This window comes from Castanea sativa, chromosome 11 (assembly GCF_040712315.1).
Source record: "Castanea sativa cultivar Marrone di Chiusa Pesio chromosome 11, ASM4071231v1".
NCBI lineage: Eukaryota > Viridiplantae > Streptophyta > Magnoliopsida > Fagales > Fagaceae > Castanea > Castanea sativa.
In genome coordinates this window covers 14,076,689-14,097,368 of record NC_134023.1, presented here as the reverse complement: position 1 = coordinate 14,097,368, position 20,680 = coordinate 14,076,689, and the positions used below count along the sequence as shown (strand labels likewise).

Sequence of the window (20,680 nt, the reverse complement as noted above, 5' to 3'; positions counted from 1 at the left end):
AATTAATTAATTAATAATGATCTTGATTAAAATAATTAAAATACCAAACAAGCACAAATCACATGAACACAAAGAATGATGACCTAGGAGCACTTTTGAAATTGTGGTTTCAAAGTAAAAGAACTTGGTGATGATTTAACCTAAAAAATCCTCAAGGCAACATTTCACAAATAGAATTGAGGATTCTACAATGGACTTAACCCTAAATCTATTGCTACCTCATGTAGTACTTATTGATGTGACCACATATAGCTCCAAATTCATGGACTCTTCAGCTTGTCACTTTGAGATCTACACTCAAAGAATTAGATCAGCAACTGTGGTTGCTTAGATGCAGTAACTTTGCTTTTATAACTGGATATGTTGTTTGCACAAGGTCCAATTGTAGCTCCAAAAGGGAATGAAAATTTTCTAGATCTATGTATAGAACAATGCCCTCTTGAATATATAAAAATGTGCTCTAGTTTTTATATTTAAATAAACTTAAGTTCCATCACAACCTTAGATCAAACTGCTGAGAAGAAAATCAGATCTGTAATATACAAAAGAAAGGAGGGAAAAAATAAAACTCCAAAAACTCACGTGCGGGAAACCCAAGAAATGGATTTAGCACGTCCAGGCAATCGCAAAATGAATGCGTCGTGAAAGGACCCACAACGTCTTTCACAATAAATGCAACGAGTACGATAATTAAAGTGATTTGACCTTTCATATTCCCACTATGTCCATAAGTGTGATGAAAGGAATAGAGGGGCAACTGAAGAGGAGAAAAATCACCATCGTCCATGGTATGGACGACTACAATGAACATTAACTGAGATCCCCATAAATGACAAGAGTGATAGTTAACATGTCAGACATGCAAAAGCTTAACCGACGAACCAATGGACAAAAGATCATTAAAGTTTATAACACCATAGCATTCATTACCAACAAATCAAAAATCACAAAGATTAGCAATTACTCTCATCCTGAGGAGCAAAGACCTATAAAAAGGCACAAAAAATCAAAGAAAGGTATGCAACATATACACAAAACTTTCTAGCCAAATAGTGATTATCTATAAGATTGAACTTTCATTTTACTGACTAACCCATTGGAGACTCTTTGGTACACTCCACACAAGTGTATTCCAAATCTACTTATCCTTTTTTGCAGGATTCCATAGTTGCTGTCTTATCATCGTCCATCAATATTGACGAGGAGTTCAGCTAACGAATTCATATTTTATTAATTATAATAATTTTTTAAAAAAAATTAATGTTGAAATATATATATATATATATATTTAAGCTGTTGAATATATTCTTTACACAAGAATTTAGGATGAGATTAGTCAATGGTTGGAATTTGTGAATTTTTTTTTTTTTGGGAGAAAAAAAGACTGAAATTCTTATTAAAGCAAAGGCAAATCTACCTGATAAACATTAAAGGTGTGTAATGGGACATCTTTCATCCACACAAAAAACCAATGACATGTCATACATGCTTAGCTAGGTTGTGAGCTACAAAATTACCTCTCTACCAACATTTGAAAAACTAATACATTGAAATTGTTCCGCATAAGTTTTTACATCCCTGATTAGAAGGCCAAAAGAAGCCAAAGAGGGCGAATCATCCATCAAAGCTTTCATAATTATCTCCAAATCTCCCTCTAAAATAGCCAAAACAAATCCTAGGTCTATGGAGAATTCTAGAGCCTTAGCTACTGTCAATGTTTCAAGTTCCACTACTGATATGGGAAGAGGAATATTTTGAGAAATGGAGTCCATAACCATACATTGACTATCTTGAATAATAAGCCCAATCCTGGCTCTATCTTCATCTATAAACACTGCCCCATCAAAGTTTATTTTATAAATCTCACCTAGAGGCACTGTCCACCTTGCTCTTGGTCTAACCATTGAGGACTACCTCTTTGGTTGTGTTGCCCGAAACTCCATAAGAGAAATAACTGCTCGTTGTGAAACTTGATCAAGAGGAAAACCTAGTGGAGAAAATCTAACCTTGTTGAGCCTAAACCATATGGTCCACGTGAGCTTTGAAAAAAATTCTGGGCTGCATTCTGAATCTAGAACAAAGGATAGCAGCTGTGGAAAGTCCGAGAAACTCATATTTCTACAAAAATTCCATTGAGGCTCTTTGTCCCCAATTGAAGATACGCTTGGACAGTACCAAAGCGCATGCAGCACATCTTCATGTTGGTTTGTGTAGTTAAGGCGAACCAAATTGGACATGGTAGGAAGTGCATTACGGCTTGCTCTCCATAGAAAATTTTTAATTTTACTAGGCAGCGATCATTTCCATATGCGTTTCCAGAGTGTTTGTGTGAGCCAGTTGTACATGATTTGAAACAACATGGCAGCTAGTTTTTGACTTGAGAAAGAAAAATCCTGACTTGACTGAGTATTGACCCAATTGCACATAGGGCCAATACAGAACATCTTCTGAATAGCCACAGCTTAGTGAGATTTTCTATATAAGGTCAACTTCTGTGGGGCTAAACACGGTAGACAATAAAGTCAAGTCCCATTGGCTTGTAATGGATTGGTTAGAGTACTTATAGTAGCATTATGGATTTCAACTATCAAAAGGCCCTAGATTCGGGGAGATTTTAATGAGGGCAGCCAATTCTCACCCCAAATCTTGATAGAATCCCCCTTTCCAACTCTCCATTTTGCTCCTCGCCTGATAACTTCTCTACCCTTCTAGATGCTCTTCCATAAGATCCTCCATGGCCCTCTTTTGCTTCCATAAAAGAACAATTTGGAACGAACCTTGATTTAAAAACTCTGTAAAACAAAGTTTTTTTTATTATGCAGCAACCTCCAAGTTTGTTTTGCTAAATGGGTCTCATTAAATAGTGTCAACTCCTTAAAACCCATTCCACCCTCCGACTTGGAATCACACATATCTTCCCATTTAACCCAAAGAATTTTCTTACGATCACCCTGCTGCCCCACCAAAATTTATGTATAGGACCTTCAATTTCATGACAAAGGCCTAATGGAAGCACAAAACAACTCATTGTGTAAGTTGAAATGGCTTGAACCACTACTTTGATCAAGATTTCTCTTCCAACTTGTGACAACAACTTCTCCTTCCAACCCTGTAATTTCCTGCAAACTCTTTCGTTGATGTAATCAAAACTCACTTTTTTGTGTCTTCCAAAAAGTGATGGCAAACCCAAATACTTGTCATAGTGCAAAATTTTAGTAACCCCAAGTACTTTCTTAATTTCCACTCTTGTTGCTTCTGTGGTGGACTTTCATAATTTCCACTCTTAATTTTAGAGAAGTTTTTCTTTGATTTATTTGTCATTCGGAAACACTTTGATAGGTCGCCAACATTTACAACACCTTTTGACAGTCATGTCTATTAGCCTACAAAAAAGAAAACTATCATCTGTAAAGAGCAGATGGGTTAGTCTTGGAATCCTCAAGGGAGAAACACTTAATAGAACCATCATTGTCCACCTTGGATATAATACTATGTGTTGATTCCATATTTCTTCCACCCTCGATTTGCGTGATGAGCCCTGAAAAGTCCAAAAATATCATTTTCTCTTTGTGGGGCCGCAAAAACATCCAAAACAAGGTGGCGCAACCCGTTCAGGCACAAAAGCACCTGAAGTGCCATTTTTCAACTAAAATGACCAAAATGTCCCTGGTCAACCCTAGGTTTGAGTGAAGGTCAAACAAAGCCAAAACATTTACAAAAAAACATTTCCACAGTTTTACATCAAATCCAAGCTTCTCGGAGAATTTTGACCAAGTTTGACTTGAAATCGATCCTAAGAGGGCCCAAAAACCCTAATTTTTATCAGGCTGTCAGAATGAGTTGAAACCAACACCATATCAAAGATTATCAAATTCTCATTCCAACGACTATTCATGGGTCAAAATCGGACTTAGAATGCCCAAGATATCACGAAAACTAGGATGACGCACTAATCGATGCACCACAAACTTCCAAGGGCCATAACTTTTGATCCAGCCGTTGGATTTTTGAGTTCTATACCAATTCGGAAACAGGAAGTCCAAATCTATCTAGAGGATTTAAGAACAATCCAATCAGAGGCCTTTTGATGCCAAAGGGCCTTGAAGGGCTGCCGCCTCGAAACACGTGTTGGGGCTATAAATAGCCCTAGGCACCCACTAGACCTGGAGGAACACATTTTTCTAATTTTTTCCTTCTGCCTAGGTGTTTTCTCTCTTCCAAACACACCAAAAACACACATCAAAGAACACATCAAAGCTTCTTGATTCTTGCATCTTCACCAACAATACAAGGTAGTGTTCTTGTGCTCAATCTTCTTCTCCTTGGTTCTACATCTTGGATTAGGGGTTTAGGGGTGTGGATGTAGATTTTTTAGCTATCATCCACACCCCTAACCTTTTAAATCTTTTTGTGCTTGAATAACATGATTTATTCTTTTCTTTGACACATTTCTCGCTTTATCTTGTTTCTAGCATGTTTCTAACTTAGATCCATGTTCTTTTATGCTTACTCAAATGTTATTTATTCTGATCTATGTGCTTTATGCTTGTGCCTAGATCTATATTTTCAATGTTTTGTTTGGCTAGATCTACGTGTTTCTATGCTTGTATACATGCTAATATGTTTAGATCTACATGTTTATGCTTTGTGCCATGTTTTCCCATACTTTGTTCATCTTTTTCCTCCATGTTGATGTTAGGGTTTCATGCTCACATGCTTGTATGAAGTTTTGGCTATGCCTTGCTTGGATCTACATGCATTTATGCCTATCTTGCCATGCTATCTGTTTAGATCCGTGTCTTCACATGCTTCTATGCTTGGATTCATGCTCTTCCACATTTATGTGCTAGGATCTACATGTTTACATGCGTGTTTCTATGCTTATATGTCTAGATCTATGTTTTCACATGCTTGTGTGTTTGGATGTATGATCTTTACATGTTTTATGCCATCTTCCATGTGCGTGTGTGCTCCATGCCATGTTTTTGTGCCTAGACCTAGGCTATGTTCGTCATGCCATGTGCTATTGTAGCCCTTTTGTCGCTTTGTCTTTCTTTATTGCGTTTTGGCCTATTGTAGCCGATCTAGATCCTATGGTCTTTGTCATCGTCCATACACCTTGGCCCACATCAAAGGGTTTGGATCATTCCTTTTTGCATGTCTATGCTTACTTGCTTCTATGCTTTATGCTTGTGTTAGCCTCTCTAGTTCTAGGCTTTGCCACGTTTAACACCCTTAGCGGGTTTGGGGTTGTGTGGTTACATCCAACGCCCATGAGGCCTTGTTTGGATGTAACCATTTAGGAGGCATCTCCGGATGCTTGGTTGCTTTGTGCATACCTTTCTCATTTTCTACTCTGTGCGATGATATGCTTGCCATGCTTGTCTGTGCCACCCGTTGGCTTTCTTTGCATCTTTACATGCTTGCTTACATGTCCATGCATGAGTCTTTTTGGCTAGTGTGTCGTCCATACTTCAACACAATGATGCTATGGACATCCGATCCAAACCTACATTTGTCCCTAGCGGACACCACCTTTTGTTTGCTTTTTGCTTGTTTACTTTCTTGTTCGTGTGCTTGCCATGTCTATCATACTAATTTGCTTTATGCCTCATCCACGTGCTCTTTGCATCTTTTCTTCCCATTGCTTGTCTGCTGGTTTCTTGTCTTTTCCTTTGGATGTACACACATAAAGCGAGGACACTTGGAGTTAGGGCACGGAGTACAATAGGTTTGAGCCAAGCGGTTGTGTATAGTAGGTTTAAGAGTTCAATTTACCCCCTTTCCTTCCTCCTTAATTTGTCTCTTTAGATGGTTTGTATTAGGTATATCATGTCGTGTACCATTCGTCCTCATCTCTAGATTATGGCGACCCTTGTTTATTTTCCTGCACCTATATTTTGGGTCATGCTCTAGGGATGTAGGTATTTACTTTCTTGCTCTGGTTGCTTGCATTGTGCATGATGTATGTATATATATACCTACTCACCTCTTTCGGTGTGATTGTCATAGTCCATGTCACCTAAGGCAAGCGATGCCTAATTTCCACAACAAAAGCAAGGTGACATGTCGCCAGGTTTTCAATGTGGAAATCTGGTAGTTATCCTGAATTCCCTAGGAAAGCATAGATTGGGACCACACATATTCAAAAGCCAAACCTCAAAGCCCCATGTATGCAAAGCCCCGAAACCCAATGTCGAAATACTGCCAATTTTTGAAAATTAAGGTTTTATCAAAACAAAGGATTATCATTAGACAGGCGTTGTGGGGTGCTTAACACCTATATATATACTTCAATTCTCTTTAAAAAAAATTTGGGGGCAACATGAATTAATGACTCCGTCCATGGTTACAATGTTACTTAGAATTCAAATCTGTTTTGTATGTTTACACTCTAAAAAAAACTATTAATTTTCAAATTTGAACTTCCTAATACTTGAAGAAATATCTAGTATGTATGAAGGGAAACTAGGGAGAAAGACTAACGGAGAAAGGAAGAGATTAGGTTTGGAAAAGGAGCAGCCAGTAATTTTTACCTCAACAGACTTATCGCATAGTGCTAGAACTTTAGTGTGTTTTGAATGTTGTGAAGTAATTTATCCAAGTTGTAGTTAGAAGAAGGTTCGTATAATTAATCAAGGTTTTGAAACTTGGACCGGACCATACGGTCCGACCGGAAAAATCGCGAACCTCTCAATTTTGTGGGTTTTTTAGCATCAAGAACCGCCCTATGGGAAAAAAGCAAGGACCCATGTGAACCGCGGTCGGACCGTACGATTCTAAGAACTGTGACCGGTTTTTAAGGTTGGACAGTTCCTTTTTTTTTGGAAAATTTTTGGCCAATACTTCAGCAATACTTTGGGTTTTTTCAAATCTGGAACCAAATGAAAGCGAGAAAAATAAAAATAAAATAACAGAGAAGAAGAAGCAGCAGAGGAAGAAGAAGACAACGAAGAAGAAGGAAAAAAGCAAAAATAAAGAAATCAACCCTCACAAGTCAAAAAGATGAAGAAGCAGGGGTGGCTCCATGAAGCAGTAACTTCTTCTTCTTGTTTCTTTTTCTTCTTCTACTGTCCGTCTCCACTCCTCTGTAATCACCAATCTCCTCTCTTTTTTTTCTTTTTTCTTTTTAAATTTTTTGCAGAACACCGCTATGTAACTTATGTTATATGTGGTTTCTCTTTCGTTGTTTTGTATTTATTTTTGAAGTTTTCTAAGCCTCCACGTGACTACTGTCTGACACTTGTATTGGAAATGTTGAAAACTTTGAATTTGTGAATAAAAAATGAGCTTAATGTTCAACCATGGGGAAGTTACATGATGTGACTTGATAATAATAATTATTATTGCACTACTAAGCCTCCAGTATATATGTGTATTGCCAATTTGCCACACAAGTTCTTATATTATAATAATTATTGTACTACTGCTATTATTATTATTATTATTATTATTATTATTATTATTATTATTATTATTATTATTATTATCAAGGTTTTACTAATTAACATATAAATAAATAAATACTATATCTATATTTGCTTAAGATATGATATTTTTTTATTTATTTTGTAAAAATTATGATATGAAAAATATATTTGAAATATGGATCTTTATTTTAATTGAACCGTTTTAGTTAATTTTTCAATTTATACTAATTTAATATATTTATTTATTTTTTAAATAATTATTAATTAATTATGACATCATCACAAATCGACCCCAATTCAACCTCGGTTCGACCTCAAAAACCTTAAACCTCTCCCTTTTACAGTTCAATGAACGGTCCGGGTTTCAAAACCTTGTAATTAATTAGACAACATAAGAGCAATTGTGACATGGAAGTGAAATCCCCTATGCAATAGTAATCCACAACATATCCATACCAGAGAAATTCTTCAAGATTACATTAATTTTCAATGATCCACCGCTAGAAGATATGGGATGCCAAAATGTCCCAAGTAGTTTTTTTGTTTATCTTTTAAGATACTAATATCCGTGTGGTCATCGCAATTTATAATTTGTAACATGTCAAGAGAGTTGACGATAAACACACTCTTTATCCCACTTATTCTAGTAAGATTCAATATCTAAGGACCTTGAAACATGAAAGCCATTATCCAAAATAGTTGTGTTGAACTTGAACGGAATCTAAAGCTAATATTTGGAGCGTATTAGTAATAGCACAACCCGCAGTCGATAATGAAAGCAGTAATTTGAGAATCCCATTGATGGTGTCGAGATTGAGGCAACTCAGGGATTTACAACCAGGAACACATAATGGCAAGGCAAAGCTCTCACTAGTGAGTTTATGTTCGAGATCTTCTAATCCTGAATTCACTTAATGGTACAACCACGTGTAGATATGTTTTGTTTTTAGGGCTTTTTCCATTGAAAGACCAATGGAGTGTCCACAAAGCTAATTGTGATGCCCCAATTTGATTGATTGTGTGATGTGTGTGGGTGTGTGATGGATCCCACATAGGGCTTATACTAAGTTGAATTGAGTTTTATTAACAACTACAAGAAACTTCAATTGTGACTATTTTTTTTGAGGTATAGCGCAGATATAGCTAACACTTTTCCTTAAGTCGTTATATATGATATTAGACTTGGCCTAGTAATCCCGTGTGAGCTCAAAGACAATATCCCCCAGAATGGGCCCTAACAAAGACGCCTTAATTGTCCTTTTGTATTTACTAGTTTTCCTTTTCGGGGAAAAAAAAAAAGTTTTCCTACTCTACTTCTTCCTCTAATTTCTTGTATGAATCGGAAAAACAAAACAAAAATTTCTATGGTTGTCATCTAGACTTTACAACTTTCTCGGACTAAATTTTAATTTGTCATAGTATATTTACAAAAGGGTTCTTGTCAACCTCTAAGCTATGATTACCCTAAAAAATAAAAATAAAATAGTAGAGCATTGCATCAACTTAATCTTGATTGGTTTAAAGAATACAAAACTTGTTGGAACATATCATAAGAAAAGGATGATGCATTTTGTTTATAGTAAAGTTTTTTTTTTTTTTTTTTAAATTAAGTTTATTAATAACTACTCTACTAATACTAGTGCTGTTAAGCGTTAAGTCCTAAAAAGCTTTAGAAATCCAATGACAACACGAGAAACCGAGTAGGATCCCAATGCCCAAAGGAAAAGTGGAAAATCCAATTCTAAGAGCAACCACATCAGCTCTTTTAAAAATTTCCTCTATTTTACACAAAAAATCTACTTTTTCCTTTTCACACTATCACTTTTACAAAATCTTCACATCAGTTCCTCTATTTTGCCCATCTTTTAATTAAATAATCAATACTCTCACCATTTTTTATTATTTTTCCTAACCACAAAACGCGCGCTCTCTCTCTCTCTCCTTTCTCATTTCTCATTTTTTTCTCCCTCTCTTCTTTCTCAGTTCTGATTCTTTCTCATTTTTGATTTTTTTCTCTCTCTCTTCTTTCTCATTTCTCATTCTTTTCTCTCTCGCTCTCTCTTTCTCTCATTTCTCATTTCAGATTTTTTTTTCTCTCTTTTCTCATTTCAGATTTTTTTCTCTCTCTCTACTCGTATCAGATCATCTCTCTCTCTCTACCCGTTTCAGCTCATCCCGTTTCAAAATCTCTCTCTCTCTCTCTCTCTCTCTCTCGATTAACACTTCGATCCACTCGGATCCGAGCTCCGATCTGCTCGGATTCGAGCTCCGATCCATGATTCACCAGCTCTGAGCTCGGATCCGCTCCGATCTGTCCGATCCACGAGCTCGGATCCACTCCGATCCACGCCGATCCACCGGCTCCGATCCGCGCCGATCCACCGGCTCCGATCCACCAGCTCTGATCCGAGCTTCGAGTTCCGATCCACGATCCACCAGCTCGGAGCTCCGATCCACAAGGTCCGATCCACGATCCACCAGACACGAGCTCCGATCCACTATCTGTATGTGTATCTTTGTTTTTTTTTTTTTTTTTTTGAGAAGTGTGTTGCTGTGATGATGTCTGTGTGATTGTTTGTGGGTGCGTTTGTGTGCATCTGAGGAAAACGAAGATGAGCAGTTAATTGGGTTGTTGAGCACGGATAGGAGAGAGAAAAAAGGGAGCCAATGGAAATTAATTAAAAAAAGGGATAAACGAGCTACAGTAACCGTGGAAATATACACGGTTAGTGTAGCTCGGGTTGGGTTTACACAATTTTGCATGTTTTTACACCTACTGATGTGTGCTCAAAATGTGTAAAATTGGTACTTTTTTGTATTTTAGATGATTTTAACTGGACTGATGTGGTTGCTCTAAGTACTAACACCGACAGGAAAAAACCTTTATTAGCTTTCCGCTTATTCCTCTAATTTCTTGTACGAATCGGGAAAACAAAACCAAAAAATTTTAATAAAAAAATTTCCTTATTTCATTTATGTTTTGAACAAGTCTTTGACCCTTAATTTTTAATTTTTTGTCTTTTTCTTTTTACGGTTCAGGAAAACCTATCAGGCCTCATTGACAAGAACATAAGCCCAATAAACAACAAAAACAAAACCCAGAAAACATATAATAAAAAAATAGTAATAATAATAATAATAATAATAATAATAAATAACAATTGCGAAAAAACCATTTTATCATAGGATTAATATCCAATTTCTATTGATTAAAAAAAGGGAACTAACATAGCAGCCGAAGGGAAGAGCTACCAAATGCAATGTTCAAAGCTCTCAAGTTTTAGCTACCCAGACACACATCGGGTTAGCGAAATGTTGGCATCGTCCCATTGATCTGCATCTATTATGTCTCCCCATCACTTTCTCTTTACTTAATATATCTATTAGTGTTGATCTCTGTTACACTAGAAAAGTTACGGATTTATTCAATCGACATACATTTTTATACCCATAGAAGTTGCACATTTGTGGATGTGTTATTGAATTACATCATTTGCACTATAGTTTTACTCTTATACACTCATAAGCCCCCTTCCCTTGAAAAGAAAAAAATACAAAAAAGAAAAAGAAAAAACTATGGTCAAGCCACATCATATACAAAGATTTCCGTCTATAAAGGGCATGTTCACTTGCAAAGTTCAGTTTCTACTTCCCCTTCTCTTGGCGCTTCTATCCCTTTGGTGTAGTCTATTTCCAAAATTCTTCATAAACCAATCATGTTTTCTGGTGATCATGATGTGCCCAATAATCCCTCCAATTATTAGCCCACATCCGTACCCTAGCAGGATTGCTTTCCAATTAAAATCAAACGGAGACTCTGATCCATGATCGTCCTCAAAAATTGAAGGGGGTGCTAAGGACTTGGAATCGCCACATTTCCTTGTTATTTGGTCTCCACAGAGTCCAAGATTTCCTTCAAATGAACTCATTTGAAATGTATTAAATTGTTTCCCTTGCGGTATAGGACCTGTGAGATTATTATAAGATACATTGAAAAATTCAAGGAAAGTGAGTTCTGTAAGTTGCTGTGGGATCTCTCCTGAGAGCTTGTTTCGAGAAAGATCTAATGACTCTAATTGATGTAGATCCCCCAAAGATGATGGAATGCGATCAGTGAGGAAGTTGTTGGAAAGGTTGAGCAAATGAAGCCCCTTTAGATTCCCAATAACTGTTGGAATCCCTCCATCAAACTTGTTGCATGATAGATCAACGGCAGTGAAGAAGTCCAAAATCTTTGCATACACTGTTTTAACACCTTTGTTTGTTATTGTCATTGAATAATCATAATTTTCATTCAATGCAAAATTCAATAGGTAGATGGTGGCAATTGCTTGCATGTACGTCAATTGTTCCTCTGGGACATTTTTCATTGCAATCCAATTTTTGAAGTATCCAAGTGGCAATTTACCTCTAAAATTATTGTAAGAGAGGTCAAGAATACGCAACTTTTGGAACTCAAAATTGGTTGCAGGACTCCCCATATCACCATGAAATCTATTAGATCGCAAAATGAGAACCTTTAGCTCGGGAAGTTTTCCCAACCAATGAGGGAAAACATCATGGAGTTGATTGTTTCCAAGAATAAGAAACTCTAGCTTTGCACAATTGGCCAGTGATCTTGGTAGCCATCCTTCTAATTGATTCTCACTTAAGTCTAACATCTTTAAGCTGCTCTTTTTCATGCATACCTGAGGAATCATGCCGTGGAAGTAGTTGCTTCGGAGATTCAATATTGATAGGAAACTACTCAAGTTTCCCAGACAAGGAGGAAGAGTGCCACTCAAGTGGTTATGAGACAAGTCCAGGGCATATAGTGAATTTAGACTGCAGATCAAAGATGAAACTTTGCCAGACAACATGTTGTTCGAGACTAGATAAATGCGGGTGGAGGGTGGTGGAATTGGGAGTGGTCCTTGCAGCAAGTTCGACTTAAGGTCAAGGATGCCTAAACGAGGCCATGGAAAAACATCATGCATTTGGTCAAAGCCAGTCAGGAAGTTGTGAGAAAAATTCACAAAGCCCAGATTTTCTTTACTTGTGTTCCACATCCATTTGGGCACAAGGCCATGAATATGATTGTAAGCTAGGTCTACAAACTCCAGCTCATCTTGTTCTCGAAGGAAATCTGGAAACTCGCTTAAGTTGCATGAAGCCAGTCCTATTTGCTTAAACTTTTGAACTGTGGTGTTGGGACTGGTTTTGGAGAGGAATGTTATGTAGTTTAGTGATAGGTGAAGCTTAGTTAAGTTTTTAAGCTTAGTAAACATGTCCAGCTCCACTGTTCCGCTCAAATCATTTTGGAAAAGGTGAAGAAATTCAAGATTTTTGAGTTGAATGACTGAGCTTGGAATTGGACCATGCAGCTTATTAAATGAAAGGTCTAGATGGATCAATTGGGTGAGGTTCATAAGCCAAGATGGGATTGGAACAGTTAATTGATTGGACGAAAGGCGTAAAAAGCTAAGCTGGGTCAAGTTGGCAAGATAAGGGATCTGACTATTTAAATTGACGTTGCAAATGATCAAATACTTGAGTTTGTTCAACTTACCAAACCTAGGAAAGTTGCTGCCACTGAAATTGTTGAGACAAAGTGACAAATAAGTCAATTGGGAAAGGTTTTCCATTGATGAAGGGACCTGGCCTCTAAAACTGTTGTTTGTAAGATCAAGAACCTTAAGATTGCTAATGTTACCAAGTGAAAATGGAAGAGGCCCAGAGAAATTGCAGTTCCAGATTCCCAATTCATTCAAGGATTGGAGGTTTCCAACTGCAGTTGGTAACTCGCCAGAGAAACTCGTCTCTCCGAGATATATAGCTTCGAGGGTGCTGTTCCATTCGAAGTTGGGCAAATGGCCTGTCAGATATTCGTTGCCCTGCACATAAAGAGACTTCAGATTTGGTAGCTGGAAAATGCCAGGTGGGAATTCACCAAGCAATCCACAATCATCAAGATGGAGAGAGGTCAAAGAAGATAAATTGTTTAAGACTGAGGGAACTGTGGATGACATGTCAACATAACTGAGATGAAGTTTTTCAATGCGGGTTAAGTTTGGAAGTATGCTGCTGAAATTGGGAATTTTGAGTTTCAACAGCCTTTGGTAAGATGAATCAATATTGAAAGATAGATCAAGAGAAACCAGATTGGACAGTTCAGAAATTTGTGACGGAATTTGGCCAGAAAATGATGAATCGGAGAGGTTAAGATGTTTTAGCATGGAAAGATTGGCCAATCCGACTGGGATATTTGAATTGTTGAAGTCATTAAAGGCCATATTAAGGTTTTGGAGGTGAACAAGGCTGAAGAGGGTGCTGTTAGTGTTGATAGAACCATAAAGACAGCTACTACTGAGGTCGAGGCCAATGACATGGCCACTGTTCTTATCACACTCAATCCCATCCCATGAGCAGCATTCCCCGCCACCAACTCCATCAAGCTTCCATGATGCAACCTTTGGGAAAGAATAAGGATCATGAGATGCACAGTTAACGACAATGCTTTCCTTAAATTGCAACAACGCTGACCGCTCATCTTCATTGCAGAGTGGCTGCTTAGAAGAAAAGGTGTCGGCAACTACTATGATATCATGTAAAGATTGTATAAAGAGGAAGCCAACCAACCCATACAGATACAACAATAATTCCATATTGTTAATAAAGTTTAAGACTCTTAATCTTTAGGAATGATGAGAAACTGGTTAGTATTTATAGACTCGTGATTTTTTTTTTTTTTTTTTTTTGCACTCAATAGTGGAAGAAGGATAAATTTAAACTTGTAGAAGTCTTTCTTCAAAACTCAAGAAGTCAGGGACCAAGTTAGAACTCTAGGTTCAGGGGGCAACGTTACACAGTGCGGGAACAAAATTTTTTTCCAAAGGGGCCAAATTAAATATTAAAATAAAAGCTTAAATATAAAAAGCTTTCAAATGATAAAATTTTTAATTAATAAGAAATTCCGGTATCGTATTAATCAATATTTATCATCGTTATTTTCATTGAGAAAGCAATATCGATTTATATTGGTTCATCGAATTGCATTTATTTATTATGTTATTGAAGTGAAACTATTTAAATTCATTATTATATTAATTTAAAAGTTTTTTTGTCATAAAATTTATAGCAACTTCAACAATTTATAACAAAAGACATGAATGGTATCAAAAACATATGTGAGAGTCTAAAAACACATCAAAATTATTTTTTTTTCACTTTCGCTAATAATGTCAATGTGAGAGATTGTTAGTGGTAGGTGGTAAGATGATGTCAACAATGAGTCCAAATAGAAATCATTAAAAGCTTGCCAACTTAAGTATTGAGACAAATGTTGTGAAAGTTTTAGTGATTGTAGTATTACTCAAAACATATACACAACTTAATCAACAAAATGTCACACATATTAAATTATATAAAATAATAGGTAGAGGTTCGTATGGGTCCATTATTCCATGATTCACAAGTCCCCATGTTGAGAAGTTGTGGCAATATTGTGGAAATAACTGCGGTACCAAACTTATGCAACTGTAAAGCACATTGTTTACATAGGTATTAAAACTCTTTTTTTTTTTGACATTTCTTATATACACAATCAATTACTCAAACAATGTTATGATTACAACTCTTTACACAACTTTTGTCATAATTCGTCATGTGGCAAGTTGTGAGTGGTAGAAAAAAATAGTAAGTCCACACTTCCACTACTCATAACTCGCCACGTGACAAGTAGTGTAAAAGGTTATTATTGTAACATTTTTCTAGTTACTCAATTTACTTATCAACTCAGATATTACATAAACATTAAAAACAAAGAACGGGAGAGATAGAGAGCCAAACAACTAGCAAGAGAAAAATGCAAAACCTAGGGTGTTGATAAGGATATTTACAAATAAATTTATGATTTTATTAGTATTAAGACAAGTATTTTATAAAATTAGGGGGATCATGGTCCCACCCCCAATAGCTTCGTCCTTACAAGAGTTGATTATAAGACTCTTAGCAAACTTGTAGAATTTTTACAATAATATTGCCTTTACTATTGATATGGCGTTGTAATATATGGTGTTGTAAGATTGATATGTGTTGTAATATACAATACATTTGGGAGTACCATCTAAGTCCTATTGTATTGAAGTATATCTCGTGATATAACCATGCAGTTATTTTGAGCTTTATAATATGAATATAGACCAATCATGTTATAATAATCTATATTAAGAGAATGTATTATATGTAGAATAACTTGTTTCACTCTCCTTTAAAAGTTACTATGACTTTTTTAGAGGAATTTGTGGTGTGACTTTTTTTCTTTTAATATTATATTTTTATATGTACTTGGCTATATTTTATGATACATAATTAAAATAATAAAGATATATAATAGACATTTGGGATTTTATACTACAGGATGTAAGCCAAAACGTTGAACAAAGTTAGTCTGTTGTGTTATTTCTCTATCTTGGTTTTAATCTTTATTTAATATTTCTCTTCATCTTCTCTTTTATAGATAATATAGAATTTCAAATTATACGGTTTGCTATATAATGACTGCTTTTTATTTTAAGTCAAGACACCAACTAATTTTTAAAATAAGCAAAATTCAAAACCTAGATCTCATATTCGAAAACAGAAGATTGTACAAGTTTTTTTGTTTGTTTTTTTTTGGGAGAAACAAATGCACTTGTACATATACATAATAAAGAGGAAAATAAGTTTTAGTATGTGTTTAAATATCGCTTATTTTGCTGAAAACTGAAAACTGAAAATTTATTAATGAAAACACTGTAACAAAATATTTTTTATTACTGCAAATTACTATTCACGCATTTTTATCACTTGGCTGGCCCATGAACAGCGCCATGGGACCAGCCAAAAAAAAAAAAAAACAACGCAGCCGCTACGCAAACGAACTTTTAACACGAAAATACACCACAAACTCCATTCAGAATATCACATAATTGTGGTAATAGATTGTTTTCAAAAATTAGTGTTATACAAAATAAAAAGCATCCAAATTTCAAAGTCAAATTAAGGGAGAGTATTAATAGACAAAATCTAAAGTCCCATGTATTAATATCACACTATTAGTAATGTTATAGATACAAAATTTTTACAAATTTACCTCATAAATTACTACATAGAATTTATTGTCATATAAAATTTGTTTCGAAAGTGTTGAAAAAATGTTGTAAATGTAACATTTCTCTTATACAATAATATCACTTCTCATTTAAATATAATATTAATACAACTTCTACGAACATTTTGTTTTTCTCAATATTAATGAAAAACATTCTGAAAATCTTTATATTTCTAGACCTCTGTATCACAGTGCACGCGTGAATGCGACATCGAGCCTACATGGGCCGATGGTGCCGGCACTGATGTCGCAACAGCATATGTAAGTGCGTAATTGTTTTTTAGAGAATCTAAGTGCGTAATTGAAGGGACGCACTAAGGCACTAGACGTCAACTACGTATCAGAAGGGGCGTCAGATCGATCTGTAACAATCAACACAGTTTCACAGTAATAAGACATAAAAATAAAACGCTCAAATGTCGGAATTTGATTTGCTAGCTTGTGGGAGTGGGATATACGTAAAATAGAGACAAAGCCATGGAAAAGAAGGAAGCCAACAAGTTAAGAAAGCAAGAACTATGAGGCCGTGACTGAAGGCACTAGTGTCAGTGTCGTTTACTCAGGAAAATGACAGAAGATAGACAAACTCACGAAACAATTTTCTGAAGTCAAGTCGTCGCCGGAGTTGATACGGGAGATGGACAAAGTAATATGATCTTGTATTCGTTTCTTTTTTTATTATTTTCCCCTTGCTTTAGAAAACCTACAAGGATTGCAATTTGCAAATTTTCAATGCAACGTGTTGTTGACACATTTTCACAAATATACATCTATCAAAATACTTATTACAAAAAATAAATAGACGAAATCCATTGGCATGAAACAATGCAAGCTAATTTATACTTTCTTGGGAAAGATAAGATAAACCTGGTTTGGGAGAAGGCATACTTTGTTTCGGGTGTATGCTTCCTCCCCCTCACAGCTAGTGGGTCCTTCCAGTCGTGGAACCCACTCGGCTATGAGTGGGAGTAAACATACACCTGAAACATGGTATATTTTTTCAAAGTTTGGAGGGCATAAAAAGAAAATTTGGAAACTTAAATTGCAAATTCTCATAAATGTTGCGTACTTCAGAGCTCCCATTGATGACACACTGGAAGTTGCCCATAAATTCTAAGATTCATTACTCATTAAGGCTGGAAACAACTATAAAATAAAGAAACAACATAATCCAAAGGTACACACAAATGCTCATCCAAAAACCACTCCAAGTCATTTTTCTTTCTAAATAATTTTCTCCCTTTCTAAATTAAGCATCGAAAGTTTTCTCCTAATCCTCAAGTGCCAAAGTGATCTAACAATAACCTTGAAAGGCATCTAAAAAGCTCATTCTCTAGTGTCCAACCATAGCATCCATCAACTGATCTATCTTCGGTACAAGGAACGGGTCCTTCGAACATGCTCAATTTAGGTCAATAAAGTCAATGCAAACTCTTCATTTCCCATTCGTCTTCTTCACCACCACCGTATTAGCTAACCATTTGAGGAAAAACACTTCATTAATGGCCCCCGCCTATTTTAATTTCTCCACTTCCTCCTTCACGGCCTCCATGTGAGGATTCGCCGACCTCCTTGGTCTTTGCTACTTTGGTAGGACCAGAGGGTCTGTGTTTAACTTGTGCACAATAAAAGCCTGGTCAACTCCAAGAACCTCAAATGCGTTCCATGCAAACAAGTCCAAATTTTGGACTAACGACAAAAGAATCTCCACTTGATCTTCTATTGGCAAGCTTTTTCCTATCCGAAAATACTTGTCAGAGTACAACATAATTCGTACTTGAACCAATTCTTCTGCACTGTCTACCCTTGTCAAACCCTCGGCAACCTGTAATTGCTATAACTATTCTCGATCAACTTGCTCCTTTTGCTTAATCTCATGGTTTATTGCTACCATGAAGCACTGCCTTGCTACTTTTTGATTAGCGCGAACTACCACAACCCTATCTTCAGTAGGGAATTTGATTTTCTGATATAATGTATATGGTACTGGCCCCATAGCATGAATCCAAGGCCATCCCAAAATCGCTGTGTATGGCGAAAAGGCATTAACCACAAGAAAATTTACTTCAACTTCTTTTCCTTTATTCACCCCCGGGAGCTTTATCTGCCCCTCGGGCATTACAACCTTCCTGTCAAACCCTACGAGCGATGTGTCATATTTACTCAAATGCTCAAACTTCAACCCCAGCCCCTTATATAGATTAGGGTACATGATCTCAGCCTCACTCCTTTGATCTACCATGACTCTCTTTACCAAGAATCCGCCAATCCAAGAAGTCACTAGCGTCGTCATGTGGCTGTGACGTTCCTTCCAAATCTGCTTCACCAAAAGTGATTGGGATCGAAATCCTCTTGGGCCTCTTCTGAGGTCGGTCTGTAGCATCTACTTCAGGCAAGGTCACTACACTTAATATTCCCCTCCGACAACTCAAACTTACTCTCATGGATGTTGCATAAATGTCCTCAATAATTCCCAAGGGAGGGGGAATTACGTTATTACTTCGGTTTCCCAATCCTTGGCCTATTCTTACCCCTTCTTAGCCGACTAGAGATTCCTTCAGATGCCCTGCTTTTACAAGCTGCTCCAAGTGGTCCTTTAACTCGCAGCACTACTCGATAGTATGACCTTTCTCCATGTGGTAAGTACAATACAAGCTCTGATTCCTTCTAGCTAGGTCCCCACCTATCTTCCCTAGCCATTGAAAGCAAGGTTCATTTTTAATGTGCTCAAGGATCTTACAGATAGGCTCTTTAAACGTCACATTAACTCCCTTGGCCCGCTATGTCAACTCCTTACTCGAGACTCTTCTCTCACTCTTAGTTTTTGACTAAAATCTTTCGAGACGATAATCTTTGTTATATTGTGAAGAGGCTGGGGCTTTGCTTATGCCTTATGGCTAGTCATCTTCCAATCTTTTATACTCTCCAATCCTTCTCATAAGTTAATGCATGTCCTTAGTGGGACGCATAGTTAGAGAATCCCTCAGTTCCAACTCTTGAGGAGCCCAAGCTGGAAGGTACTGGTGGCTACACACTCATTTCCTCCTCCTATCTCATTATATAACTCCCAGTACCTATTCACGTAAGATCGGAGGGTCTCCCCACTCCTCATCCTCATGGATAACAATGCATTGAATAGTTGAGGAACCTTGCTACATGTTATGAATCTTGCCCCGAACATCTACATCAACTCCTCGAAATTACACATCAAACCATCATTCTGAGAATAAGGTGACATCATCTGAATATAGTGACTTACATGTTCCACCAAGTCAGTTTTGCCATCATAAATGGTAAACAGAGGACGGGTGAACTACCTTAGCATTTTTGTATGCTCAATTTTGTTGAAAAATGGTGATCAGACAGCTCTCCTCAATGCCTTAGCTCATGGCATCCAACACGGCATTATGACGCCCGTGCCTATCACGATGGGGGAATTAATGCCAACCCTCCATGGTTTCATGAGATTTTTCCCTTGACCGACGTGAATTGCCACCGCGAGATTATTCACCCCTTGTGTAATCGAGGTTGTCAGATGAATCATCATGGTCCCTCCTGCAGCGTCGGCCTCTCAATTCAATCCCCAGGTCCTTAACTTGCTTTCGTAAATTCTCCAGCTCTCGCTCCCGATCGCTTCGATGAGATCGCTCGAGGATATAAGACATGATTCATTCCCCTTACAAAGACCCTCGTCTAAATCCTGTTCAGTTTGATATCCTTCAAGCATGCACTAATGTTCCCATCTACGCTCCTTTTCCAACCTCCTTTGACCCTTTAAGGAAGCCCTTGAATGATTTACTACAGACCCTCCATAGCTAGACGATGTTAAGCTAGCTCGAAGCCTCTAGTTGAGTAGGATCCCCACAGAGGGCGTGACCCAACCTTGCTGACGTGGATAAGTATGGGGGTGAATTTGAGCTCCAAATCTATTTGTTGGTGGGATTCCTCACAATCCTACAAGTTTAGCCTCAAGCAAATCCTAGATAGCCCAACTACAAGTAATTTTGCGATTTCTAGCCCAAAAAACCCTCTCCGTCTTAGATTTTGCCTCTTACCATCTCTCGTATATCTCTCTCAGTTTTTTTGTCCACCCTCCACGTGTTTACTCTTCTCCAGTCTT

General features: G+C 37.0%; 3 protein-coding genes across 3 annotated transcripts; all 3 read right to left on the bottom strand.

Moving 5' to 3' along the window:
- Positions 1 to 953: 953 nt before the first annotated feature.
- LOC142616109 (uncharacterized) lies at positions 954 to 1,904 on the bottom strand. The gene is made up of 2 exons (XM_075788994.1): positions 1,518 to 1,904; positions 954 to 986 (listed from the first exon to the last, which is right to left on the bottom strand). The coding sequence occupies exons 1-2, from the start codon at positions 1,902 to 1,904 to the stop codon at positions 954 to 956; spliced, it is 420 nt and encodes a 139-aa protein (XP_075645109.1).
- Positions 1,905 to 10,800: 8,896 nt separating this feature from the next.
- Positions 10,801 to 14,074, bottom strand: LOC142617806 (receptor-like protein 7). The gene has a single exon (XM_075790768.1). It carries the CDS (start codon positions 14,072 to 14,074, stop codon positions 11,069 to 11,071), a length of 3,006 nt encoding a protein of 1,001 aa, XP_075646883.1. The 3' UTR covers positions 10,801 to 11,068.
- A 4,326-nt stretch (positions 14,075 to 18,400) lies between these two features.
- On the bottom strand, positions 18,401 to 18,853 carry LOC142616108 (uncharacterized). The gene has a single exon (XM_075788993.1). It carries the CDS (start codon positions 18,851 to 18,853, stop codon positions 18,401 to 18,403), a length of 453 nt encoding a protein of 150 aa, XP_075645108.1.
- Positions 18,854 to 20,680: the final 1,827 nt, after the last annotated feature.